The 24,868-nt window shown below is 37.0% G+C and overlaps 1 protein-coding gene across 4 annotated transcripts; it reads right to left on the reverse strand.

Moving 5' to 3' along the window:
- Window positions 1-2,507: 2,507 nt before the first annotated feature.
- Window positions 2,508-24,412, reverse strand: XIAP (X-linked inhibitor of apoptosis). 4 transcript variants are annotated; one of them, XM_082488481.1, is made up of 8 exons: window positions 17,181-17,229; window positions 15,732-15,800; window positions 11,556-12,462; window positions 9,878-9,977; window positions 7,908-7,986; window positions 7,233-7,266; window positions 5,622-5,846; window positions 2,508-4,319 (listed from the first exon to the last, which is right to left on the reverse strand). In XM_082488481.1, the coding sequence occupies exons 3-8, from the start codon at window positions 12,427-12,429 to the stop codon at window positions 4,126-4,128; spliced, it is 1,506 nt and encodes a 501-aa protein (XP_082344607.1). In that variant the 5' UTR covers window positions 12,430-12,462; window positions 15,732-15,800; window positions 17,181-17,229; the 3' UTR covers window positions 2,508-4,125. The 4 variants fall into 4 exon arrangements, with proteins under 4 accessions (XP_082344607.1, XP_082344605.1, XP_082344604.1 ...); XM_082488479.1 differs by lacking the exon at window positions 17,181-17,229 and adding an exon at window positions 16,673-16,700; XM_082488478.1 differs by lacking the exons at window positions 15,732-15,800; window positions 17,181-17,229 and adding an exon at window positions 24,319-24,412.
- Window positions 24,413-24,868: the final 456 nt, after the last annotated feature.

Consider the following 24,868-nt stretch of genomic DNA (forward strand, 5'->3'; position numbering starts at 1 on the left):
GACACGGTGGCATCCACAAAGATGGCAAGATACTTTCAACAGCCTGAATCAGCGTGAAGGCACGGTAGGGTCATGGGGGAGGATTTTCTTGATCAAATTTCCAAGCTGCTCAGTAAAACTTTTGCATGTAAAACACACTAAAATTTAAGAGGGAGAGTGTTCACTCATACTTCGATTCCATGAGGAATGACAGTGATCTCACTGGACTGGCTCTTCCCATTTGACTCTAAGGAGAAGACGACCACCACCCAACAAAGCAGGCTGAGGAGTTGAGGCCGGTCCGGCCCTCTGCACAAGGCAGGCGGTGAAAAGCCCCCGGGGCAGCAGTGGAAGCGCTTCTGTACCCCCCTGTGGCATCGAGCCCACTTGCTGATAGGAGTCTGTCCTGCACACAGCAGAGAGTAAAGAAGAACACCCCGTAACAACTCCCCATTTGCAGACTTACCGCTGCAGGAAAACACTGCAAAAGCCAGAAAAATCTCCCAACTCCTCCTTCGCTCTGCGCAGAGCCGACCTTCCCGTCGGGTGGGCCTTATGCACCACGTGCACGCCTTGACAGGCACCACAGATTCCCTTCTGGGCAGTTACCACACACTGTGGCAGCAAACGTCACCACCCCGTGTAACGTTAATGCCAGTGTACAACACTTCACCTTGAAGTTTCGCGTGACCACGGTCACCAAGTATCTGCATCAAGCTTCCACCCAGTTGTATTTCAATTCTAACAACCCATTATATTTAACTTTTTGTTATTTTCAATAAAAACACACAGAAAAGCTAACTTTAAAACCCCATGTCTTAGGTTAACAGAAATGCTTTGAAAACTTTGACAAACTATTTGTCCTGTAGCTTCAGGCTGCGCACACAGCTAACAAAAATAAACATTGGAGTACTGCAGTCAAAACTAACCAGGCAGTATTAAAATACATGTTTAAATACTCTTTTTTTTTTTTTTAAAGTATAATAATTGAAAATCTTTTTATTGTGCTATGAGCTTTGGATAAAGCCACCAAACAAAAAAAAAAATATGGAGAGTGAAGTATTGGTAGAGATACTCTACTGGTTGCTGTAGCTTTTAAGTCAGAATTATGTTTCAAGCCCTGTGTTTCAAGGCAGTGAGAAAAAGCTAAACGTGTAACAAAAGATTTGAATTCATGCATTTTCCTTATTTTAGCTTTCTGTGCCTAAATTAGGAACGCAAAACAGTTCCAGAACACATTATTAAACACCCTTGTAAATCTCCCACGTATCTAGAGCAGCAAATAGTTCTGCCGTTGCAAGTAAAATGGAAATAAAAAAGATTTTACATGGAAGCTACTAGAAGACACTTACTGAATACTGATACTTTAGTATATTCCATAGCTCTTCATTCCAGGTAACTCTTATAAAAACCAACTCCCAAGGCATCTTTGTCCTGCTACTAACCTCCTCTTCAAAGCACCTGTACTTCTGCCCCATTTATCTGCATCCTTCATTTCTCTTTAAACACTCGGCCCAGTATCAGTATTCATGGAATTTCTTCTGTTTCTTTAAGATACTGAAAATCAAAGTAATTTGAAAAAACGTCTTCCTAATTCAAGCTGTCAAAATCTGATGACTATGCTAATTATTTTTTTCACATTTAGTCTGAATAGAACTCTGATTATAGTTTTTTAAAGAACCTAAACCTACAGAGCAGTTATTTTGTCATCTCGCTAACAGGCTTTTAACCCTTTAATGTTCCTAAGTGATTAAAATTTGAACTGCTATTACAGCTGTATCTTTTATAACATTTATCAAAACATTACAATAAGGGATACAGTACTCCTTTTAAAAGTTAACGAGCTTTAACATGAAGCATTTCTGCTATTTGCTCACATATTATTTGGACAATTGGACAACGTGTTTGCTCTCAGTTCGGTGTCAGCATTTGTGACCTACTTCCAGGCTTTTCTCAGACAGTTTACAAACTATACTTACATCCAAAATCATCTCCTTACTAGGATTTAGTTTTGTAACAGTTCTAAGTAAAATTTGGTCAATCTTTTTCCCTGCCAGGGCTTTGTCGAGCCTCATGCCAAGTGCTGCAGCCTGTGAGTTGGATCCAGCTCCCCCAGACAGTCTCTCTCGCAGGACTCGGGTCAAGGTTAGGTAACGAGCCATCTGCTGAAGCGAGTCAGCATAACACCGTTTGCAACATTAACTAAACAAGCTATTTCAGGCAAGATATACCAGCTCACAGACAACTGCCCCTTTAAATTTCCCTTGAAAAGTACAGAAAACCCTCCCCATAAGTGAAAATGGGAGCTAGAGACAAACCTGCCAGAACTGCCCGTCCATATCTGTCCTGAAAAATCCCCATATGCGTGAATTATCTGAAACTCTAAACTCTTCACAAAGGCACAAAAAGGCAAAATAAAAGCTTTCTGTGCTCAATTCTTTATGAATGTCTAGACATCATCTATTCTTAAGAATCAAATTCTAATTAATGACAAAAAATAGCAAAATTAACATATTTTAATTTTATAATTAACAAAGTTTAATTTATACAAACAATAGATTTTCTTTCCTCTCCAATTAAAATATATTTGTTATCCTTAGTAACACTCAGGTTAAATTAATAACAGTTGACTTACAAAACAAAAAAGCAACAGAAAGCAACCTTCTGTTATGGTTTTGTTTTTCTTTTTCATGTGAGAATCAAATGTGCTGATCAAGGAACAACTGGGTTGCATTTTATTTTAAATACTCATAACATTACACCAGCATATAATCACAGCGCATATTTAAAAAAATAGAAAAATACATTAAGTGTCTGTGTATTGGATTTAAAACTTTCATCACGTGAAAAACTATATTCTGTGTATTCCATATTCTAAATCTAGTAGTGTGTAGGACTCAAAAGATAAAAATATATACACAGAACATATTAGCAGCTCCACAAAATAAGGAAATCACATAATTAAGCAGAGTGATCGTAAACCAGCTGTACTTAAATGCAAAGCTGTGATACTTTTTTAATTGGAAAATTGAGGATCAGTCCAGTAAGAAATAGTTTATTAAGTATTTTAAGGTGACTCTTACTAGAAGAGATCTTAACTTTTCAATTTAAATGCTGCAAACTGACAAGAACAAAAAAGAAAGACTTCTAACATTACCGGTCATTTTTAAAAAAAAAAGCATTTTCATTGAGATAGAATTTAATCTTCTCTTATGAAAAAATAGAGAGAGAGAAGCACTGCAAAGTATTAGCAGATAAATGAGTTAGGATAATGCTAAATTTTAAAAGAACCATGAGAAAAAAAAATAATCCAACAATGAACACCTTTTGTGCAGGGGTGCTATTTTAAAGTGTGTCCGCTCCTTTAATGAAAGGCACAATATATGTAGTCTCCTTCATTTCTGTTTTGTTCTCTTTTAAGGAATGAAATTAATGTACATTTTATATACAGGGGGATTTTTGTGATTTTTTTTTTTTTTTTTTGTGGATGGCTAAAAACAGTTTACTGAAGCCAATTTATATATCTATGCCAGAAAAAATAAATGGGCAGACAGGAATTATATATCAAAACACACAAACTGACAAAGCAGCAGCAGCAAACAAGGTGAATTATTGCAGCAGCAGGTTTACGCGTATTCTCTGAATTATGTCACAACCGAAGTAACAGAAATAAGATAACATTTTCAATCTTACACAACATTTTTGAGAAACTAAAATCTCAGATATAATATACATGTATCCAATATTTTCTTTAATTCACTTATTTACAAATTTTATATCAGGCTAGACTCCTTGTACAACTGTATTTGCATAAACTTCAGTTGTAGAGAGTCCTACCGAAGTGAAGCAAAGGAATGATCTATAAATAAAGCTTCGCATTACTTAGGCTTTCCCAAATCAGGTCTATGAATTGCAGTTACAGAATATATATATATTTGCCTTTCAATATTGGGTTTTACATACAAAATATTCACTTAAGGAAAATAATTTTTAAGATGTTAAAATGTCTGTAGAGTTTGAGAGCAGAAAAATCTAAATACTGCCATATGATTACATCCTGGAATTAACTGTATTTTTCACATTACATTACACAGATTTAAAGCAATAAAATAGGAAACATTTGCTTTCACAGCACTGTATGTTTCCCTAATACATAAAAATTTCCTGTCTTTTCATAATATTTGCACGACACAGAGGGCATTCATGAAGTGCTTCAGCGCATTCCTTACAGGCAACCAGGTGACCACAGGGAATGAGGACAACTGATATGTCTTTAGCCATACAGATTTTACAAAGCTTTTCTTCCTGCAAGCGTCTTAACTTCTCTTCAGTACTGAGATCTAAGGAAAATAAACACATAAAAATAAATTAACACACTTAGTACCACTGAATTTCTTCTTTTTTTTTTTTTTTTTTTTTTTTAAATTTACACTCAAGGACAAGGTTTTCTTCATATGATTTAAAGGTCACACCTTTAAAAAGAAAAAAAATACAAGAGATGGAAAACAAGCTGCAGCATGGAATCCTCTATTTTCCCTCCCTTCTCATTTCATTACATGTCCTAGGCTAATGCAAGCAGGGAATTCAGCTATCTATATTTGCAAGACCTTGAAATATCTATAGAACTTAGGATATGCGTCTTTCAATTAGGAACCATTCTCTTCCCAGACTTCCCAGAGACAACTTTCCAAAAACTTGTACAGGTGAAAGAAAGGCTTGTTGATACTGGTTAAGTAATTTGGATTTTATTTTTTTTCTTCAGAGACTTTCCACAATGAAAAGAATAAGGATGTGATTTCCGTCCCTGACATTTTCAAAATGCCCATACTTCAAAAGCTTAAAAATGTGTAATACAGAAAGAATCAATTTTGCATTGTACACGAGCTCTTTATCATTCCAGTATGCCCCACTTGAAAACATAAACTTCAAAAGCCTTCCCCTGCCACTTGGGGAAAGCTCTGCAGAGCCAACCACAGAAATAATGCCCATCTTTATTGCAAGTTCCCCCCCCCCCAATGTTCATTAAAAATCCTATTAAAAAGAGTGGGCTGGTAAGATCACTGCCTGTCATGCCAACCAGATGGTCTTTTCCCTCTCTGTGAATTCACCCATACGCTTGTCTTAAACTACAAGTCTCCTGAGTTAGAAATCTTGGGTTTGGTCTATTTGTGGTGTGCCACAATGGCCTTCTGAGCATAACTTGCATGTCCCAGCATAGCAGGAACACAAGTAGTTGAAAAGAAACACCATCTAGAAGTACACTTTTTCTCATTGGGCAAGAGACTCCACATCTATAGTTCTTGCTTTTATTTTTAAATGTCCTTGTCACAATAATTTTGGCTTTTTAGTTAGCAGGTATAACCTTTCCCAGAAGCACGCTAGACTATTATTTCATATTATACACTCGTGAGATATTAATACTACTTATTCTATAGATGATATTTATAAATGCTGCTACACTTAAATATTGTAACACCCTCTTTGTTCAGCTTTTTTTTCTTAATGTCCAAAATTAAATTTCTTTAATTTTAAGTTACAATACTGTAACTTCACCTTAAGTAAGACTTGGATCAGATGGTAAAATAAACATATAACTATAAGGTATATTTCACAGATGAAAGAGCTGATATGAAAGTACACACAGAGGTTTCGTAATTGAATAAGCTCATCTTGCTCAACTGGGATTTCATTTGGTTCTTCTTCCCTTGTATTGTCTTTCTGAGCACTTAAGTCTGCTACCAGATCCTCAACAGATGTGTGACTTTCTCCAGACATCTGCAATCTCCTTTCCATGGTGTTCCTAATCTCAGACAAACTGAAACCCATGTCTATGGCACTTTGTACCAAAGGATTCTGTAAGAGATCATCTAAAACAAGAAATTAAAAAACAAAACAAAACAAAACAAGAATTTAACAAGCATGATTCTGATTATCGGACAATATTCACTATAGTACTCTAGGACACCTTTTCAAATATCTAGCCAAAGGAACTATATTTCCAAGTTGAGAATTTTGCTAGTTATAAAAACTGCATTATCAAAACACCCAAAACTGCAGATTTGAGATTTCTTCCACCCTAGCTTTCCCAGTCTTCCTTCATCTAGTTATAACATAGAAATCTTATTTCCTATTCAAACTATTAAAATATCCTATTTGCTAATCAACTATTAAAATAACTACTTCAACTTCTTAAATAAAATGTCTTATATTAATTAGTATCACAAATTCCACAACTGAATGTTAACTGAAATTCATCCAAAATTCCAAGGAACAAGGTATGTAAGTATTTGGTAACATTACATTAATTTTAATTCAGTCAGGGGAAAAAAATAATCATACATATGTTGAGAGAAACCAGTAAGTAATTTGAATTTACAAAACCAAAACACAGCACAATCAGCAAGCCAGCCTATCCACAATAACACAAAACACTACTTTGAGAAACCATTTTTCAAGTCTGTTGGACCTCCCCCTTTCTCTTTTCAATGTATTTTTTTTTTAATACATTTGTTAAGTGTCTTATTTCCAGTTCTTCTGTTAGATGTTAATGACTAATTCCTTTACTTAATAAGACTGTTCAAAGAGCAAAATTTTTAAACCTAATTTTCACTCTCATAAATGAGCAGTGTGTAAGAGATTTCTAAAATAGATTTAGCGTAACCACTCTTAACAGCAACAGCTATCATTCCCTATCATGAAGCTGCTCAACTGTCTTCCTACTACCCCTTGAACTGTCTTGCTTTTTTATTGCTTGGTATTTGTGAAAAACATTGCAGGAATGTGTAATGCTGGAACACATAACAAGCTATTTAAGCTTTCTCAGCTTTCTAGTCCTTGCCATTTAACAGACCAACTCATCCTGCCTCGTGAAAAGCAACAATAATTGTTTCATTTCAGTATTCTTTAACATCCATCCCACAGCACTACTAATTTAATACTTGATGCATAGTTACTAGCTATAAAAATAAGACTGCTTTCTATACGTACTTCTTTCGTGGTTTACAATCTTTACTTTACAATATTAATCCAACCATGACTAGATTTCCCCTAAAAGAAACAACACTCATTCCACGGTTCTTTAGAAGCAATGAAGCAATGGAAGAGAATCCTCCAACAATTTCCCTGTCATACTTTATTTTAAAATGTAATACAGTTATTTTTTAAATTAACCATTTTCTTTACTATACATGCAAATATGAATATTCCAAAATAGAGAGGGTTGTTTGGTTTGGGTTTTTTTCCTAAACAGATACCTTTGGGAAGTATCGTCCCTTCAGCAGCTTCTGTCTAAAAGTGAAATATAAAAAGACAATTACAATTCTGGAGAAGGTAGAAGGAAACCTATACAGTTACAAGACATAAAATAGCTATTGATAATATAATTTTATTGACTAAAACTATTAAATATGCTCTGAACAACTGCAAAGGGATCAATGTTTCGTTCTGTCTTTCACAGTGTTTTAAATTTTCATTTTAACCCATCTTTGCTATAATCATATGTACATGATTCTTAGTCTATTGAAGAATCTAAAATAACATCAGTTTTACTTTTTAACTACATACAAGTTTAACAATGCTCTACCAACAAGAAAAGAAAAATTATCTACTACACTTGAAAAAGGAAATTATTCATCGTAAACCTTAGGTTCCTGGGCTATAAAAAAAAAATAATAGGACTTGTTCAGTGCCAAATATCCAACATATAGAAGGTACCCTACTTATGATCCATAACCCAACTAAGGAGAACTGTGAGATCTATAAACCCTGAATGACAGAACCAAAACATACTTTGATGCCTTTCACTTTCTGCCAGTGAAAGAAGCAGGAGGAGGACTAAATAATTGGAAGAGTAACTTCATATGAAAATTATGTTAAGATTGTTTTCTATTTTAACAAAATAATATTGGATTAATAAGCAAGACACTTACTGTTGGATCCCTATGTCCATCTCTTAAGTGAACATTATTTATAAATTCTACCCCCTTTTCCTTTCTCACAAATCTGCACCTATAAATGAAAATATTTAGTTATAATTAAACTGCATAAGCAGCAAACAAAAATTAACTATATAACTTTGGAAAGCTTCAATACATTTCCTACATCATACAGAATGCTTGCTTTTGAAATCTCTAAATATTTAGTCAACATCAGTAACATTTAAACATTTCTAAAAACATCTTTCTAAAACTTCAGCAGTACATAAGGTTTTCACATTTTTGGTGAAACAGAAAGTTAAAGAGTTGTTGGCCATGGCCGTTGATGCCACAGGTTTATAAAAGTAAAAACTCCATGAAAAACAAACATTATGTTAAAATGTTGGTTCTTTTAGTCTTTTTCAATCAAAGAAAAGCAGTCACTGGTCAGACAGGTGCATTACACGCTTTCTTTCACTGTTCTCCAACCAGTCCTAACCACTGGGCAGAGCTCTTCCCTATCAGAAGATTTAGGGAATGCCATAACTCCTTGACAATAGTTCTCTTGCTTCAGCAGTTACTTCACCTTCAGGGTGTCCTGTTTATGGACATAGACGGCATGCTGCAAGACTGCTACACTGCCATTGAACTTGATGTACAAACAAAAACCCCACGTATGACAGTCAATGATCCGAGAGGAAGTAATCAAATCTGACATAATTTAAGCAACCTAAAACCAAATCAAACCCAGGTAAGGAGGAGTGAAACGCAGCAAGAAAATGCATCTTAACCATTCACTGCACCAAGGCAAAAAACTTAGAATGGCATCTCTTTTAATTATTAGTCTCTGCCACTTGAAAGCTGCCTGTACCACTACTGAAAAAGGATCAGCTAATGCATAAATACTAACTTCCAGCTTCCAGAGAGCCTTTCACCACAGAAGACAAATTTGGCAGCTAACGCACAAAAGACATTGATTTTATCAGTGTTATACAAGTAACTAAGTCTTTGTACTTGGACAGCTTTTATCCTCCTGTAAGATGCAATGAATCATATACTATTCCTCCTTTTAGACAAAATTGGCAGTCTTTCTAAAAACTAATTCTGTGTCTGGAATCCTCAATCCTTTAAAATTATGCAGATGTATGTTTTGAATCCAATACCACTACTGACTGCTTCAGGTTTGTTTGCACCATGACAAAAGTTTTGTGATTTTGTATCCTGACAAAAGTTACAAACTTTGACACGTATGAAGCTATTAAAATAACACTAAGAATGTAGCATTTGGATAATGAGGAAAAAAAAAACTAAATCAGATGTGTATTCAACAAAACTTCACGATTCTGCTAGCTGAGACATCAGTTAAATCCAGACACAGAAATCCTCTCTTCCCTTTAATAATTCCTACAAACGAGCTGACACACAAACAACACTGACTTAAAGTTATTCAGAAGGTACAATTTCAGGACAACCTTTCAGACTGATCACCTCTAATGAGTTAGTTGTGTCCTTAACCCCTTCCACTTCTTGAGATTCAGTTTTCTTTCCCACCCACTTTAGAGAATTCCCTCCTACCTCTCAAAGAAGACATTAGGTTAATGTCATCTTTTAAAGCCTCCAATATAACATTAAAACATATTTTGATTATACATATAATAGCAGGACTACAGAAGGTAGAACAGATGGAACAACAAAAAAAAGGTCCCCATGCAAAAAATTACTTAAAATCTTTTCTTATTATTGAAAAGGAAAAACATAAACCCTGGAAGATAACTAATATTCCTTTGGTGCCTACATGACAAAAATGAAGGAGAAGGAAGAGGAGGAGGGCAACTAAAAAAAATTAAGTTCTTTTCAAAAATCTAAACAATGTTAAGCCATAGTCAACCTTCTGAAACCTTTATTAGTGCGTTCTGTCATTAAAACATAATAGACTGTAAATAAGACTCAGACACGCAAGAAGAAACCAGTAAAAAATACCTCACCCAGGAAACCATTTGGCATGTTGATCCCATGGGTCTTCATTTTCCTTCCATTCTTGCAATCCACCACCACAGTGGAAACACACAACATGATCACCATTACCTGAGGAAACACACGAGAATGAAGTTACATACTTCAAATAGGCATAACAATAAGTTTTCCAGTAAAATGTTACATTATTAAGAACAAACTATGTATTTTATTGATTAGCAACTGTAACTATAAAGAACTCAAATTTCAAGGAGGACGTAATACATATGATTTGATACAAATGTTCATGAGAGACTTGAGCTTAAAAAATACAAAATAAGAGTCACAGGAAATATTCCCGAATTGTATTTTAGCAAGTAATTATACAGATAAAAGTAAAAGCTAAAAATAATCTATTATCAAATAGCTCAATCCATTGGTAAACAAGCCATGAAGTAGTCTACCGCAAAGAATCAAGGTTGTTTACATGCCTTTTTGGTCCTCCGTTTCACCATTAAGATTAATACAGCAGTAGCATAACCAATTGAGGAGAAGTTAGGAGAAATTGCAGTCTCTCTGCTCTAGCACTATGCCTACTGTAATCAAAGACGGCGCCAGAAACTGCTTAGATATTGTGCTTATTGAAATGAGAGGAGGTACGGATAGATTTTTCCTTCAAGAGCTAAATAATTCTTAGGCCATAGGAAACAGAGTTTTCACCAAAGTCACTTGAACAGCCATCAGGTCTGAAAAGCTGGTGCCCACTTAGTGTACTACACAATGCAGATCTCATTTGGCTGTGAGAAGCTGGGTACTTTTGGGAATCCAAGAAGAAATCAGTAGAAACAGTTCTACTGGGTACAAATATTGCCCATATATCACTCATACAATAATATATCAAAGGTTTTATTTATGGCCACAAGCAAAACAAATGGAATCATTTAAAAGTTCTTCTGAGAGCTACTAAGAGAGAAGCCAATTAACACGAGAGCAAGAAATTATCCCAGATAATCCCCTTTTCTTTGTGACCTAATAATAGCAACACTTTGCACTCACACAGCATCTCTCAGTGAAGAATTTCAAAGAGCTTTAACAGCACTGTGCAGCTCAACCTAATGGGGAAACCAGTGCACAAAGACATTGGAGTCTTATCCAAGTCGAATACTACATGGCTAAGAGTAAAAGCTCTTCCATTGGAGTTATTGCCTTCATAAAGCTTTTACAGTAAGTAGTAATGGCATTTGCTAGTTTTGGGTGTTGGAAAGGTATGATAATGCAAACATGTTAACTAAATAAAATGGCACACAGCCTGGATTGTCTTGTTCACAGGCTTCTGTACAGGCCACAAACCTACTTCTTAGACTTTAGTTAGCTATCTGTTAGCTATCACTTCCTTTTTTAAAAAAATATTAACTTCGGTAATTGTCAGTGTGAAAGATGTATTATGAGGGTTTTAGCAGGCAAGGAAAACACACTTTGATGTTTTACCGCTAAAAATGAATCCATGACCAAATTTACACTTTGCTATTAAAAATACTTGATATAATATATATCATTTTACACAAGAACTATGAAAAGTAGTTTACACAGTAAAGAAATGCTGGCAAATCATTCCATATTAGAATAAAAAAAAAGCTTATTTTTTCATAACAAGATACTTATATAAAATTTCTTTGTAAAAGACATCAGCCATTTTAAGGTCTGTCTTACCTATGCTATAGAACCCAGCTTCAGCAAGTTGCTCCTTGTCAACAGGATATATCCAAGTTAAAAATGTTTGTAAACGTCTTCCATATTCTGCCATAGATGGATTCCTTGGATACTGTGCATCGTTCAGGCCACTTCTCCCAAGCTCAGTGGGAACAGATTCACTTGGAACATTTCCAACATCCCGGCCCAGGACAAAAAAGCATTTGGGAAAATGCCTCTTATGTTCTGACCAAGCTCTGTCACTAGGTTCCCAGTTTTTCAATTTTCCACCACAACAAAAACATGCCACTTGATCACCAACACCTGTATAATAGAATCCCGCATTAGCTAATTCCTTTGGTGTCAACTGGTCATTGAGGGGCCAGTTGAGAAAAGAGTTGAATCTTGTCTCCTCACTGCACATAGCAGGGTTTTTAGGATACAAATTATCTGACATATCCACAACCTGCCTAGTTCTCAAAAGGTAATCTGCCTCCACATCAGACGGGTCATCCAGAGCACACAGGAGGGCTGCATTGCTGGAACCGTTTTCAGTTCTATGCTGGTAGTTCTGGGCAAGAGGATGTCTGTTATTTTCCAGAAAAGTAGATTCAGTAATAAATTTACAATTTGGGGAAAGGTTTTTGTGTCTCTCAACTGCAGAATCCCCAAGTGCCCATCCTCCAATAGTTGTATGGCAACTGAAGCACTTCACTCTGTCACCTTCTCCAGTATAAACAAAGCCAGCTCGTGCTAGTGCTGATGGTGAAACTGGACAGTCAAGTGGAAATTCAACAAAAGTTCCTAGTCGGTAGTGTTCCTGTGCCCATTCCTGGTCATGGTCAGTGTCTGGAGTGACACAAGCTTCCGCGTTAACTGGGCCATTACACGTCATCTCTTCATAAGCAGAGGTCTTCCTTCAGATTTCCTAAACAAAGAATAAGTGTTTTAATTTCACAGACAGAAGAACAGAACATACCCATATGCAAGCCTGGAAACTGGCTAAATTAAACTAGCTATCCGTTCTGTACTAAGATAATGCCTCTGCCTCTTCCCTCCCATCTCACCCTTGCCTGCTTCCCCTACCCCACAGAGGCAAACACCAGAACATTAAAAATAAAATAAAAGAAAAAAGCCATAAAGAAAGGCAGGAAGATCATGAAGTTTCACAGGCCAATAAAAATTTACCTGGAAAACACATCAGTTTATACACTTTTAGCTTTAAAAGCATGTTCTACTTATTAACAAACAAACATTGGAAGAATGAAATAAATAAAATATTTAACAAAAGCTCAGGGCAAAACCCTGCCAAAAGGCTTCCAAACCTAAAATACAAAGTTATTGAATTTAAAATACTGATCTAAACCAGTCCACAACTGCAAGATTTTACAGCCCAGTTCTGAAACACAACTATCTTTATTTTTCCCTGTACTAAGGCCACACTTACCACACCCATTACAGATAGGCAACAACTAGTAAACCAACATCAAAAAGAAAAAAAGCCTTTGGGCTTGTGTTACATTGTAGATATGTACACCTCAGTTTTCCTTTTAGCAAAATATCTTGTGAAATAAACGATCAGATATTTCACTGGGGCATTTTACCAAAGCGCTGTGCTTTGCTTTTAAGATCAGTGTCTCAGACTACCCAGCATTGGCATTCATGCCCAGCACGCTGCTTCCACTTTCCTGTGCCCTGCCTACACTGTCAAAAGTTCCTGCGCCTCTGCCATCACCTCAGCTTTTCCTACCTTCAGGAATGTCATTCTCCTTGCCACCTGTCCCACATTCCCATTCCTGCCTACACTTTTCCAGGGCAAGTACTGACTGCTAGTCCTGCCCCGCACCCTTCTGCACCTGAAGGCTGCTAAGAGCGCTCCAACAAGCCCCTTCTTTCACAAGGATGAAAGAAAGCAACTTGGTTCCCACAGGTCCTGAGCAAGAACCACAAACTGACACAGTCCTTGTTTTCATCCCAAGATGGATGAAGTCACAGAACAGTAAAAATTCACCTATTGTCCTGACAAGTGCAGTGATATTACTTACTTAGCCTTGGATAAAACACAGGCTACTGCTGATACACATCCCAAACTTACTCCTTTATTAAGTGGTAAATTAGATTATTATGGACTGCCCAAACAGACTTCTCAGCACAAAGCAATAACAATTCAGCAATTAGCAAAAATAAATGCACACAAGGAAGAACAGAATATGTATTTATTTGAACAAGTGTCCTCCTGTTTTCTATATGGATCCTGAAATGTATCAATTTCCAGTCCTCACCTTTATAAGGCAGGCCATCAGACAAAAATTTAGCTTCCTCAACACCTGCATTAATATTGATTATATTTTCTGTGAGGTCAATGCAGATGGTACAGTTAAAATAATTGCTTATATAATACCAGATTTACCTTCTACAGGAAGGACAAAACCTTTTTTAAAGTTCAGAAGAGGGAGGGGAAAATTAAAATGACTATGCGTTGCAGGATTGCTGCATCCTTTGCCAAGATGACAAAGATAATTAACCTATAAGCAGGTTGAGAAAACACGATGTTAGAGACCCAGCATGCTTGCTTCATGTAATCATGGACACAAGACTACCTCTGAGCACTGGCTTCAATTCCTTCTGTACGTCAGTTCATGACTAATATAATGACACTAGAAATTATACTATGGCTTTTAAAAATAGTTTTTCAAAAATAGCTTCTGAATAAATTGTATTGACTGACCTACAAAGCTGACCTATATGCTTGTTTTGACTTTGAAGGGCAAAACCAAAACATCAGCAATTACATGTAGTAATATGAAAGCTGTCACAATACATGTATTTAATATACACAGGTATATTGAAAACAATCAATTTTTATAACAAAAGTTTAAAACTCCATATTTATTACCTTTTAAAATCTTATTTTAAATCCTCTAGGAGTGTTTCTGTAAAGATCTCAAGTGACCTTACGTGTCTATCATCATTACTACTACACTGCATTCATAAAATAATTTGTATTACTCAAATACCGTCAGCTGCATACTAATTTTCTTATCTGCATGCCTAAAAGACTTTCTACAAGAACACAAATAAAGCCTACCACACATCCTTCAGAGACTCCTTTTCACAAAATGTCCGTTGAAAAAACAAAACAAATGCATATGCTTTCAATGTATGAATAGCAGTATACCTTAATTTCTATTTCACTTATACAGAAACGAGTTCAGAAACAATTAAAAAACAACTCACCCTATTTAAATTTTTACATGTTCGATTTTTTTTGTTTATATTTACTTTATAATCAGAACAGAACTTCTACATCCCCTTTTGCTCTTTAGCATAGAAAATAACTGCGGCAAATGAGAGATGATCTACTCAGCCACGCTCTGTAATTTGCCCTCTCTGTCCTTACTGAAATCAGGGGTAAGGATAGACCAAGGTTCAAGCCAAACAGATCTCAAGAATTTACTGAAGATACAAAGATCACCCTCGGTTTGTGCTTTTTTGTTCCTTATGCCATATGGGGTGACCACACACTACAATGATGACTAGGATATATGAAGTTAAAACAACAGTTAAGAGATAATTAATTATGCCCCCACTTCTCGTAAATTACCTACATGTTCTGTTTTAAGCACCACTTAACTGCTCTATTATCAGAACTCATCTTAAAATATCCCATTCTTAAAAAGAAATCTGATACAGCAGTATCATATGTATAAAGAATAAAAAATAGATTAATATATACCAGATGCATATATATATAAACCTTCATTCTAACGTGAATGTACTGCTTACAGTAAGTCATTCTTTTTCATAAGCTAAAGCTATTTTACCACAGCAATCTGAACAAATTCTGTATCTTAAGTAAGGCCCAGACTCTCCAGTGCCCTCTGACAGGGATGATCTTCAAATCACTTACGCTGCACAAGCAAGCCTGGGTCTTGCAGTACTTTTCCGGACCCTTTCACTAAAGCTCTCCCCCTCCAACATCAGAAAATTTAAGAAAAACTCATAACATTTTTTTACGTAAATAAGCTGCAAGTTCTGAATTTTTTTTCCTATTTCATGCAATTGGTAAACATCTACTTTTTAGATCATTTCGTTTCAAAGATCCCACTTTTGAAGCAGGCTTCATTTTCAGAATGTCTATAAACATATAATGTTTAATTGCGCGTTTTCACCTCTTCTCCCAAAATAACTTCTCACCTTTAGAAATACAGGCTGCAGAACTCAAAATATCATGTAGGTGGTGCGTCTCATATATGGCAGACTTTCCTAATGGGAATAACAGCATGAGTTTTAAGCTATTCCTTAAACCAGTTTGTACTAGTTTTACTTCACTTACTCTGTTGATCCTCTTGGTGTTTCCTGGAAAGATGTGTGTCTGTGTTTTAGTGACACTAAGGAACTGAGAAGGAAACACTTGAGCAAAGACACAAAAGAGGGAAGGAAGAGGATCAAGGAGTAAACTGAAATACTAGAAATCAGGATGGAGATAATATTCCATTAACTAATATGTTATTTTTCAGTTTTATTGATTACTTTTAATTACCTGTGAATGCTAGGCAAAACCAAACTAACTACCTAAAATTCAGTACTTGTACCACCCTCAACTGCAATGGATATCACAGGACAATGCCTTCCAGCCAGATGTAACAGCAGTATCTGAAGCAGGGAAAAAAAAAAAACAAACTATCTCTACGTACTGTACTGGAAGTTCTAACAACTGAGGGAAAACATAATTGGAAATAAGCATTGGGATAAAACTAAACACTATACATAATGCATTCATCGCTCAGAACATTGAGATTAGCAGCTTTATTCTTCCAAACTTTTTTCTACAGTACCCTGAACACTTCAATATTCTTTCTTTTAACACAGTGAATAAAAGAAAATGTCTTCAATGTGGCGATAATCAAAATATCTACCATATTTGGATTCTCTGGAGGCAAGCAATCCTCACAGTCAAAGTAGTGTGAAAAGCACATACCAAAAGAGCAGTAAGTACTGACAGAAGGTCGAATCACCACAGATCAGTTCTTTAATATGAAGTAACTGTTTCAAATTACATCAACCACTTTATTTAATCATTCTAGAAGCCTTTCAAAACCATGCCTAAATACTGCAATGACAGAAGCAGGACAAACCTCTCACAGGTATCTGCTGGCTTTAACAACACTCCATTCACATTATGAAGCCCCTTCCTTATGACAACCCCTCTAACCATAGTTAGTTTACATTTCAGTATAATTTTATCTAAGAGAAAAAGACATTAACACATTTATTAAGCATTGAGGCAAACTCTTCACCTGTGCAAGTACTGCTTTAAATACAACATTAGTACTACTTTAAATGCAACATCAAGCTCAATTATTTCTATTTCAAACAACTGTTAAAAGCAATTGTTCAAACTGTGAGATTAAAACTAGCTTAGCAACAGTATTTCCATACACAGGTATTTTAACAGTTGCCTTACTGCAACTAACTGGAGTAATGATTTCAAACAATGTCCTGCACCATAACAGCACTAAGACAAACATTAATTGCAGAAGAAAAATCACTGAACGTAAATTTTTGAACAGTTTATGGATAAGAAACATAAATTCACAAAAAGCAGCCAACTACGACATGTACACAAGACTCTACAATACATACCAGCAGCAGACCCGAGTTCAGAGAGTATACTTTATGCATACGGAAGTTAATTAAGCCTTTCTGCATAGATTTAATTAATCACATATGAATTAAAAGTAGAGGGTCCAGAAACGTTAAAGTTCATCTTCACTTATAAAACCCAGGAGATTTTTTAAACTATTATTGAAGGAGTAAAAATCTTCTCATATATGCAGTAAGTAAACAAAGCCTATTTTAGCCTGAAAGACTTCCAGAAGCTGAGCCAAGTTTAATCCTGCTTTTAAATATCTGAAGGTATTTGTCACAAGACACCTCCCACTTTCAAGCTAAAGTACCAATTTTTATAGTCTATTGGTTACGTTTCAGAAGAAAAATTAAAGACAAAAATTCATAGCAAAAATGTTAACTTATTCAAAACACAAAATTGTACACTGTAGTTTTGCAAACTAAACATGATCAATTCAGCTTTAAAAATATTAACAGGTATGATTTTATGCAAAAATACATCATTGCATTACCTAGATCTGAAATGCTTCAAAGGAAAAGTACAGAACCCACTTTTCTCTTTCAAGTATATTTTATTAGACATGATTATTTCTATCCTTAATCCTAAACCAGGTTGGCATTATAAGGAGTTATTTTTAATTCTTCCACATGACAAACATGGCAGTAACCTCCAAGTCAGAAACCTACTTGCACAGCCTCATGTTCCTGACCAAAGGGTACATAAACATGGAGCTTCTACTGCTTGACATGCTGACTATGAGAGCAACGTTAGTGTATATTGTTGACTGAATTTTGAAATGTGAGAGTAGTGCACCAAGTAAATATCAAACAGAACATACTGTACCAGCTGACACACATATTATGCATATGTCACTTCACTGAATCTCACTTTGTGCCTGCTCAGCTGCAATTAGATCAAGGAAGGTGCATGCTGCTAACTGAAAGTGTATTTTAAAAGATTAAAACCACAAGAAACATAGGATTTATTTAAACAGTGTTTACAAATCTCAGCATACTTAAATCTAAGTATCAACAGCCATTTTTAAAAAAAATCTGCTTAGAGATCTTTCTTTACTTTATAAAGAGGTTATGTATCTACACTGTGCCTTTTGATTCAGTGCCAAAGCTTACATAAATCTATCAGCTCAGATTCATTTGTCTGTTTTTCAAACAGGTCATACTTAGCTTTCTATCAGGGTTTATCATCATAGGAAGTCAGGCTGTTAAAGCCTCCTAATTCTTGACTCCAGTCACAAAGACTTTTACACTATCTCCATTTTAGAAATAAATATAACAAGGCCAATAGAAATATACCATTTTGAGAATGATTTTCCTATTGTATTTTTCTTCACGAAGAATTCATATGGATACGGAATAGAGCAACAAACAAGAAGAATGGATTCATGGCACTGCTCTCAGTAGGTAAGAATAGGACAAATTTGCATCTGCCAAGGGCAGAGAAAAAAAAAAAATTGTGTTTGTGAACTTGCAAGATAAACATCTTCAGAACTTTAGCTGTACGTATGAGAAGGAAGGAGTAAATACCAGCCACTATAGAAAAAAATGGCATGCTGTAGCCTAAGTACATGGTCCTACAGAGATGTCAAAAGTCAAACACAAGACATAATCAATTATAGCCATTAATAAATGTACAGATCAGTGTTTTCCAAAGTGACCAAGGAAGAGGAAGAACTAAAGGTCTAGAGAAAACCATTTTAGCTCTACCACACCTTGCTAAGTGTTTAGTAGAGAGCGAAGTGTGAAAGAGATGTTGGCATTTTTAATTTGGACACAGGAAAACCTATCTATCTAAAGCAAAGGTTTATTTCTGACAGCTGTTGCCACTGAAATGAATTACCTACAGCTGACAGCACCTAAAAATAAGGAGGAGGGAGGGAAGACAAAACAAAAAATACACACACATCCCAAAAAACAACAACAAAAAACACTAAAAAAACCCCAAACTCAACACAGAAAAAATCCTACCAAATTCCAAACCTCAAGCATACTGAGAAAGAGATGGAGAGAGACTAAATGTCAAAGTAGAGGACAGAAGAGCCAACACCAAGAGCACAAGACTTCAAATAATTCCCCCACCAAAACAAAACTAAAAAAAGGAAAGAGCAATCCTGATCGTCTCAAACTTCTCTCGCAGCTCCTGTAAGATGAGTGTTTTATTCATGGCATAAAAAGGAATATAATTAAATATTTTTCATGAAAGGCACTGTACTACTCTAAATCATACAGAAGTCTGTGCCATCAATTGTTAATTACATGGTCGCTTGAATTGTACCATTTAAACTTATTAAGATTCTGCAAGTATTCTTTCAGACAAATCATAGGGACAGAATAATTTCTTGCTTTTTTTACCCCCAAGCCTATTAGTTCTTCCATCCTATTTCCATATCCCCTACCAATATCTTCATTTGCTTAATTAATCTACTGTTCCCCCTCTTACAAAAGGCTTCTTACACAACTCATTGTGAAAATATATTTCAGATCAGTGCTACAACACTACCATATTGGGGAGGGGGAAATAAATTTTTCAAAGGATTCTTAATTTTTGTATTATATACTTACATTTTAGACATACCATTCAAGTGATATAAAATCAACATATTACATAATTTTATGTTTTAACTTTAGAACACTTAATTAACTGCTGTATTATTAACAAGAATTTGATTTAGCTTCAAGTTCTTCCCCAAGAAATTGAGACTAAACTTCCAGAACTTTTCCCTCTAATAGAAAACAGCTTGGAAGTTGTATTTAATACAATTTGAAGCACACTTCCATCCATGAAAGACTACCAATACATTTTGGGGACTACACAAGCTATGCAGTTCCTACCCTCCTAAAAGTACAAATGACAAGCTACTTTTGCCAACTATAAAACAGATGAGCTAAATAAAAAAAAAAAAAAAAAGTTTAGATCTGTGATTCTAAAATGTATCACTACAGAAACATAAACCCTAAAAGTTGAGTTACTGCTCCTTTGGTTAAGAACAAAAAAATATCCAGTCAATGGGGGTATATTAAGTAGAACAGCTTGTAGGAAAAAATGCCTTGCAAAACCTGCAGTGTCCTGGGATGCATCTCCTTTCCTGAGTATGAGCTGTGCTTGAGCTTTTAGTGTTACATCTTTTTATAAATCATTCAAACTTATAATTTAAGAAGAAGATGGAAAAAGAGGGCATCTTTCATCGAGACGTAATGATATAGGACTTTAGCTAGAGCAACACAATTAATGCCACGGCAAAACTGCCGAATCTTCTGGATTCTAAAGAAATACGTTGTAAAACCCAACAAGTACAGAGAGCCCATCACCTCCTGCCTTGCCCACTAGCAAGGGTGTTCACTTCCACGCAGCTAACACTCCTGACCACACCAGTGCCGCTTAGTTCACTGTTTGCATTCATTTAACTGCAGCCTGATGCAGAAGCAGCATCATGATACTCCCCGGTATCACTAGCATGAATGTTTTGCCATTAAAGAATGAGATTAATTTTATATATATATATATATATATATATATATATATTTACTTATATATACATACACACACAACTCATCTTGAAAACTTGGAAATCTCTCTTGAATTATCCTCTATATTTTAATTTTACATTTGTCAGGAAATTGGGATGACTGAGGAGATTAATTATAATAATATACCAAAAGTGAAATATGAAAGTTGCACCTGTTGAAAACACTCTGCTTGCCATTCTATTTAATAAGAAACTCACCAAAACCTAGAAGGGGAAGGACAATGAACTTCAAAATACGCGCAGGTTCATTTTATGTTTTATATGAGTGACAACGTTCACAGAGGCTGGCTTCTCAACCTCAACAGGATCCTATTAAGCAAGCTTTAAAATAGAACCTGCTCTCTAGTAAAGATGATTTTGGATAGTAATCAAGTCCAAAATTAACACAGAAGGCACACAGGATCTCCTCTAACAATTTTCAGTTATACCCATACAGTATTACCATTTCCATTTCTAAAAAAGGAAATGCTCCCAAAATTAGTTGTGTAGAATCTCCTCTCATGAAATTAACTTTTGTCCCTTCCTCACCCACTCAAAAGTACAGCACCATATGGGAGGCTAAAGGTCTTACTGATGGTGTCAGCTTGATAACTAATCAAGGATAGAAAAGGCAAGAACAAATATTCTGTGGCATAGTTAGAGCTATTAGGAATTATCACCAACTAATATTCTAGCATTCCAGGTCCCGGAGGACAATCCAATTCAAGCTTTGCAGCATGCCTTCTTCAGTCTTAACATACTTTCAACCTTCACCTTTTCATGTTCAAAAACTTGCTGTTTCTGGAGCCTGACTTTCAGTCATCATCTTCAGAATATTTTGGATTAGAACTCCACAAGACAGACCACATACTATGAAAAATAAAAAGCAGCAAGAAGCTTTATGCTGTTAACTCCTGAAAAAAAATAAATGCAAAGGGTACTTACAATAGTTTTCCCCTAAGAAATTAGTATCCGATCAGACCAAGTTTACTAATTAATTAATCAAAGCAGATACTGATTACATCTCTATTTTCCACCAACCTTTAGAACAAATTCTAATATTTACATTTCTGTTGGTAGAAAAAACAAAGGTTAAAAAAATTTCTTTTCACATAACCTTCAGCATAGCTCATGAAGTCACAACTCCAAAACTATGATTAAAAAAAAAAAAAAATTCTATCCTTTGGCCAAGAAATCCAAATTAAAATGTATTCTAAAGTTGAAAGAGTCTGAGATCAGGTAAAGTTTGAAATTCAGATGTTTTACCGAAACTAGCAAGGGACATAAGATTGGCGCGACTCCAGAAGATCCAAAGAGGGCAAAACAAAGTCCTGGAATTAAAAACTAGAGGGCAGCAAAAAGGAGAAAGACTGTAACAGCAGACAGAATAGGATCCAATGATTGAGTCTTCTCTTCTCTCTCCTAGGAAATTCTACATCTGGTTATAAATTGGATTTACTAAAACTCTTCAGCTCCCTGCAGCTGCCTCACCCATCCTGGCAGGATAGCAACAGACGTAGAAGCACTATCACAGGAACATGGAGGCCTGAAATGAAATCCATCTCCATACTTCAAAAACCGAGGTATGAACACACATTTTCTTACCGTTCTGATAACAAATGCAAGTCTGCCTCATATCAGTGGGAGCAGTCAAAAAAAAACCCACAACCAAACAACAAACCATAACAGAATTCTTTCACTTTTGGTGCTGGTTGCAAAGGGCAAAGTCAGAGGAGGTACAGAACAATCATTAACTTGTTCCTTTGCCTTTCTTGGCCAAGGCTGTAGGTGCCAAGTTTTCTACAAAAAGAAGTAGCTAGGTGTTCTTTAAAGAGCCTCAAAGAAAACTGCAAATCAATCAACAGATAGCAAAATGAAGCACTTAGGAAAATGACAAATATCCAAATAAAAGTTTAATCAACAAATCCATCAGATGAAAACTTTCTTTCCTAGGGAGAACACTTCACTGTTGTCTTCTTTGTTATGTGGTGATTCATTTCACGATAAACAAATCATAGATTGAGTTAATGTATATCCTACTGCTCTTTGTTAAGGTGTTAGATTTTTAATAAGTATTTGACAAAAAAGTATTTTTTCCCCAGTTGGTTACTTTTCCTTCCAAATTGGTCTACTGTAAGATCTTGCAGTTTCTAATTGTTCATTTAAGAAAGAAACTATATGAAGTACTAAAATCACAATGTAAGATTGTAGCAATGAAGGGATAGTGAAAGCAGTTTTGCAAAAGTATCTAAAAGCAGTTTCAAGAACAAATTTATACTTTCTAGCAGATACAGATTAGTAACATTTAAAAAAGACAGATATTACTGTGGCTAAAACCAGTTCTTACAGCCATTTATAGGGCTTCTATCAGGAAGATGGGAGCATCTGAGAGACCATAGTACAGAGAAACACTAACTGTTAAAGAAAAATATATCAGCATACAAACATAACCATTGTGCAAAAGAGAACTGCTTGAACTGAAGTTTGAATTACAGCTGAAAAAAACATGATCTGAGCAAACTTCTTCCTGCAGAATTCTTAATAACTACTGAATTGAGGAACGACTGAGGGATCTGGGGTTGTTTAGCCTGGAGAAGAGGAGGCTGAGGGGAGACCTTATCACCCTCTACAACTACCTGAAAGGAGGTTTTAGAGAGATGGGAGCTGACCTCTTCTCCCTGGCGACAAGTGATAGGACAAGAGGAAACGGGTTCAAGTTATGTCAGGGCAGGTTTAGATTAGATGTTAGGAAGCATTTTTTCACTGAAAGGGTTATTAAACATTGGAATAAGCTGCCCAGAGAGGTGGTGGATTCACCATCCCTGGAGGTGTTTAAGAAAAGGGTAGATGAGGTGCTTAGGGACATGGTTTAGGAGTGGTGGTGTTTTTATCAGGGTAGGTTAATGGTTGGACTTGATGATCTTAAAGGTCCCTTCCAACCTCACTGATTCTATGATTCTATGATTCTATGAATTCTTACAGTAGAAAACCTGAATAATACTGCATTTTTATTAAAAAGAAGCAGAACGGACATTCTAGGAAGTGATAGGTCTATTAAAAAAAACAAAAAAACACACAAAAAAAGAAAGAGTGGACAAGGGGAGACAAGACAATATTCAGATATGTCAAAAGAACCAAAGATGACCACAGAAGTGCCTATCTGCATAGCAAATTTTCCTTTCATTGCTGTAAAGAGAACACAACCCGAAACGTTCTGTTCAGAGGAAAGTCCCTTGCAGACCTTCCAGCTGGCAGCCGGGGCAGGGACCGCAGGGACAGCAGACCGGCCGGAGGGGCGGCCGGCTCTGGGACAGGGCTCCGGGTGACCCGGTGGGACAGGCCCGGCCCGGCCGCGCCGCCAACTGACGGCGGAGGGGGCGCGCCCCGTTCCCATGGCAACGCCGCCGCCGCCGCCCGGGAGAGGCCACGGACAGCGGGGGCCCCGCCAGCCCTCAGCACCACCTGCCTGAGGGGCGGGAGGGCCCCGGGCAGCGCGGAGAGACCGAGCCCCCGCCCCGCGCGGGCAGCCCCGCCGAGCAGCCCGGGGCAGCGAGAGCCGCCAGTGCGGACAGTCGGACAGCGCGTCCCGCCCTCTGCTCCGAGGTACCGACGGCCACGGCCGCACTCACCTGACAACTCACCGCACCGCGTCCCTCCGCTCGTCGGCACTGACCGCTGGAACCACTCAGCAGCAACGGCCACCGCACGCCGAGAAAATGGCGGCTCCCGGCAGCCTCTCCGCGGCCGGGAGGCGAGATGGGGGGAGCAGCGCCCCCTGGCGGGCTGGGGGGGGTGGGAGCGGCAGCTGCAGGCCGGCGCGCGCCGGCGGAGGGCGGCACGTAGTGGCCGCGGGCGGGAACCGCAGAGAGGCAGCGCCGCGCCTCAGCCCCGCGCCTCAACCCGCCTCAGCCCCCGCCTCAGCCCCGCGCCTCAGCTCCTTCCCCTCCCCTCAGTGCCTCAGCTCCCACCGCCCTCCAGGCCGGAGGCTTCCTCTCCTCCCTCAGCATCCTGAACAGCCCCCTTCATTTCACACCATCTCCTCCAGACAGTTTCTGGTCTGGATCATGCTAATCCCAGCACTCTCCTTGCTCTCACCCCTTGTCCCCGCAATTACGGCTTGTTGTGACTTAAATCTGTTAAACGCAGGGCAGCGCAATGGGGATTGGAGCTCCCAGGCGG

The sequence above is a fragment of the Vanellus vanellus genome, assembly GCF_965231255.1.
Source record: "Vanellus vanellus genome assembly, chromosome: 10".
NCBI lineage: Eukaryota > Metazoa > Chordata > Aves > Charadriiformes > Charadriidae > Vanellus > Vanellus vanellus.

Excerpts from the sequence above, each read along its gene's own strand:
- XIAP (XM_082488478.1), bottom strand. The coding sequence starts at position 12,429 with ATGACGTGTAATGGCCCAGTTAACGCGGAAGCTTGTGTCACTCCAGAC. Across the intron at positions 7,987-9,877 it reads CATGCCAAATGGTTTCCTGG|GTGCAGATTTGTGAGAAAGG; the intron begins GTGAGGTATTTT and ends TTTCATTTATAG. Across the intron at positions 4,320-5,621 it reads TATTCAATTACGAAACCTCT|ATCTCAGTACTGAAGAGAAG; the intron begins GTGTGTACTTTC and ends TATTTTCCTTAG.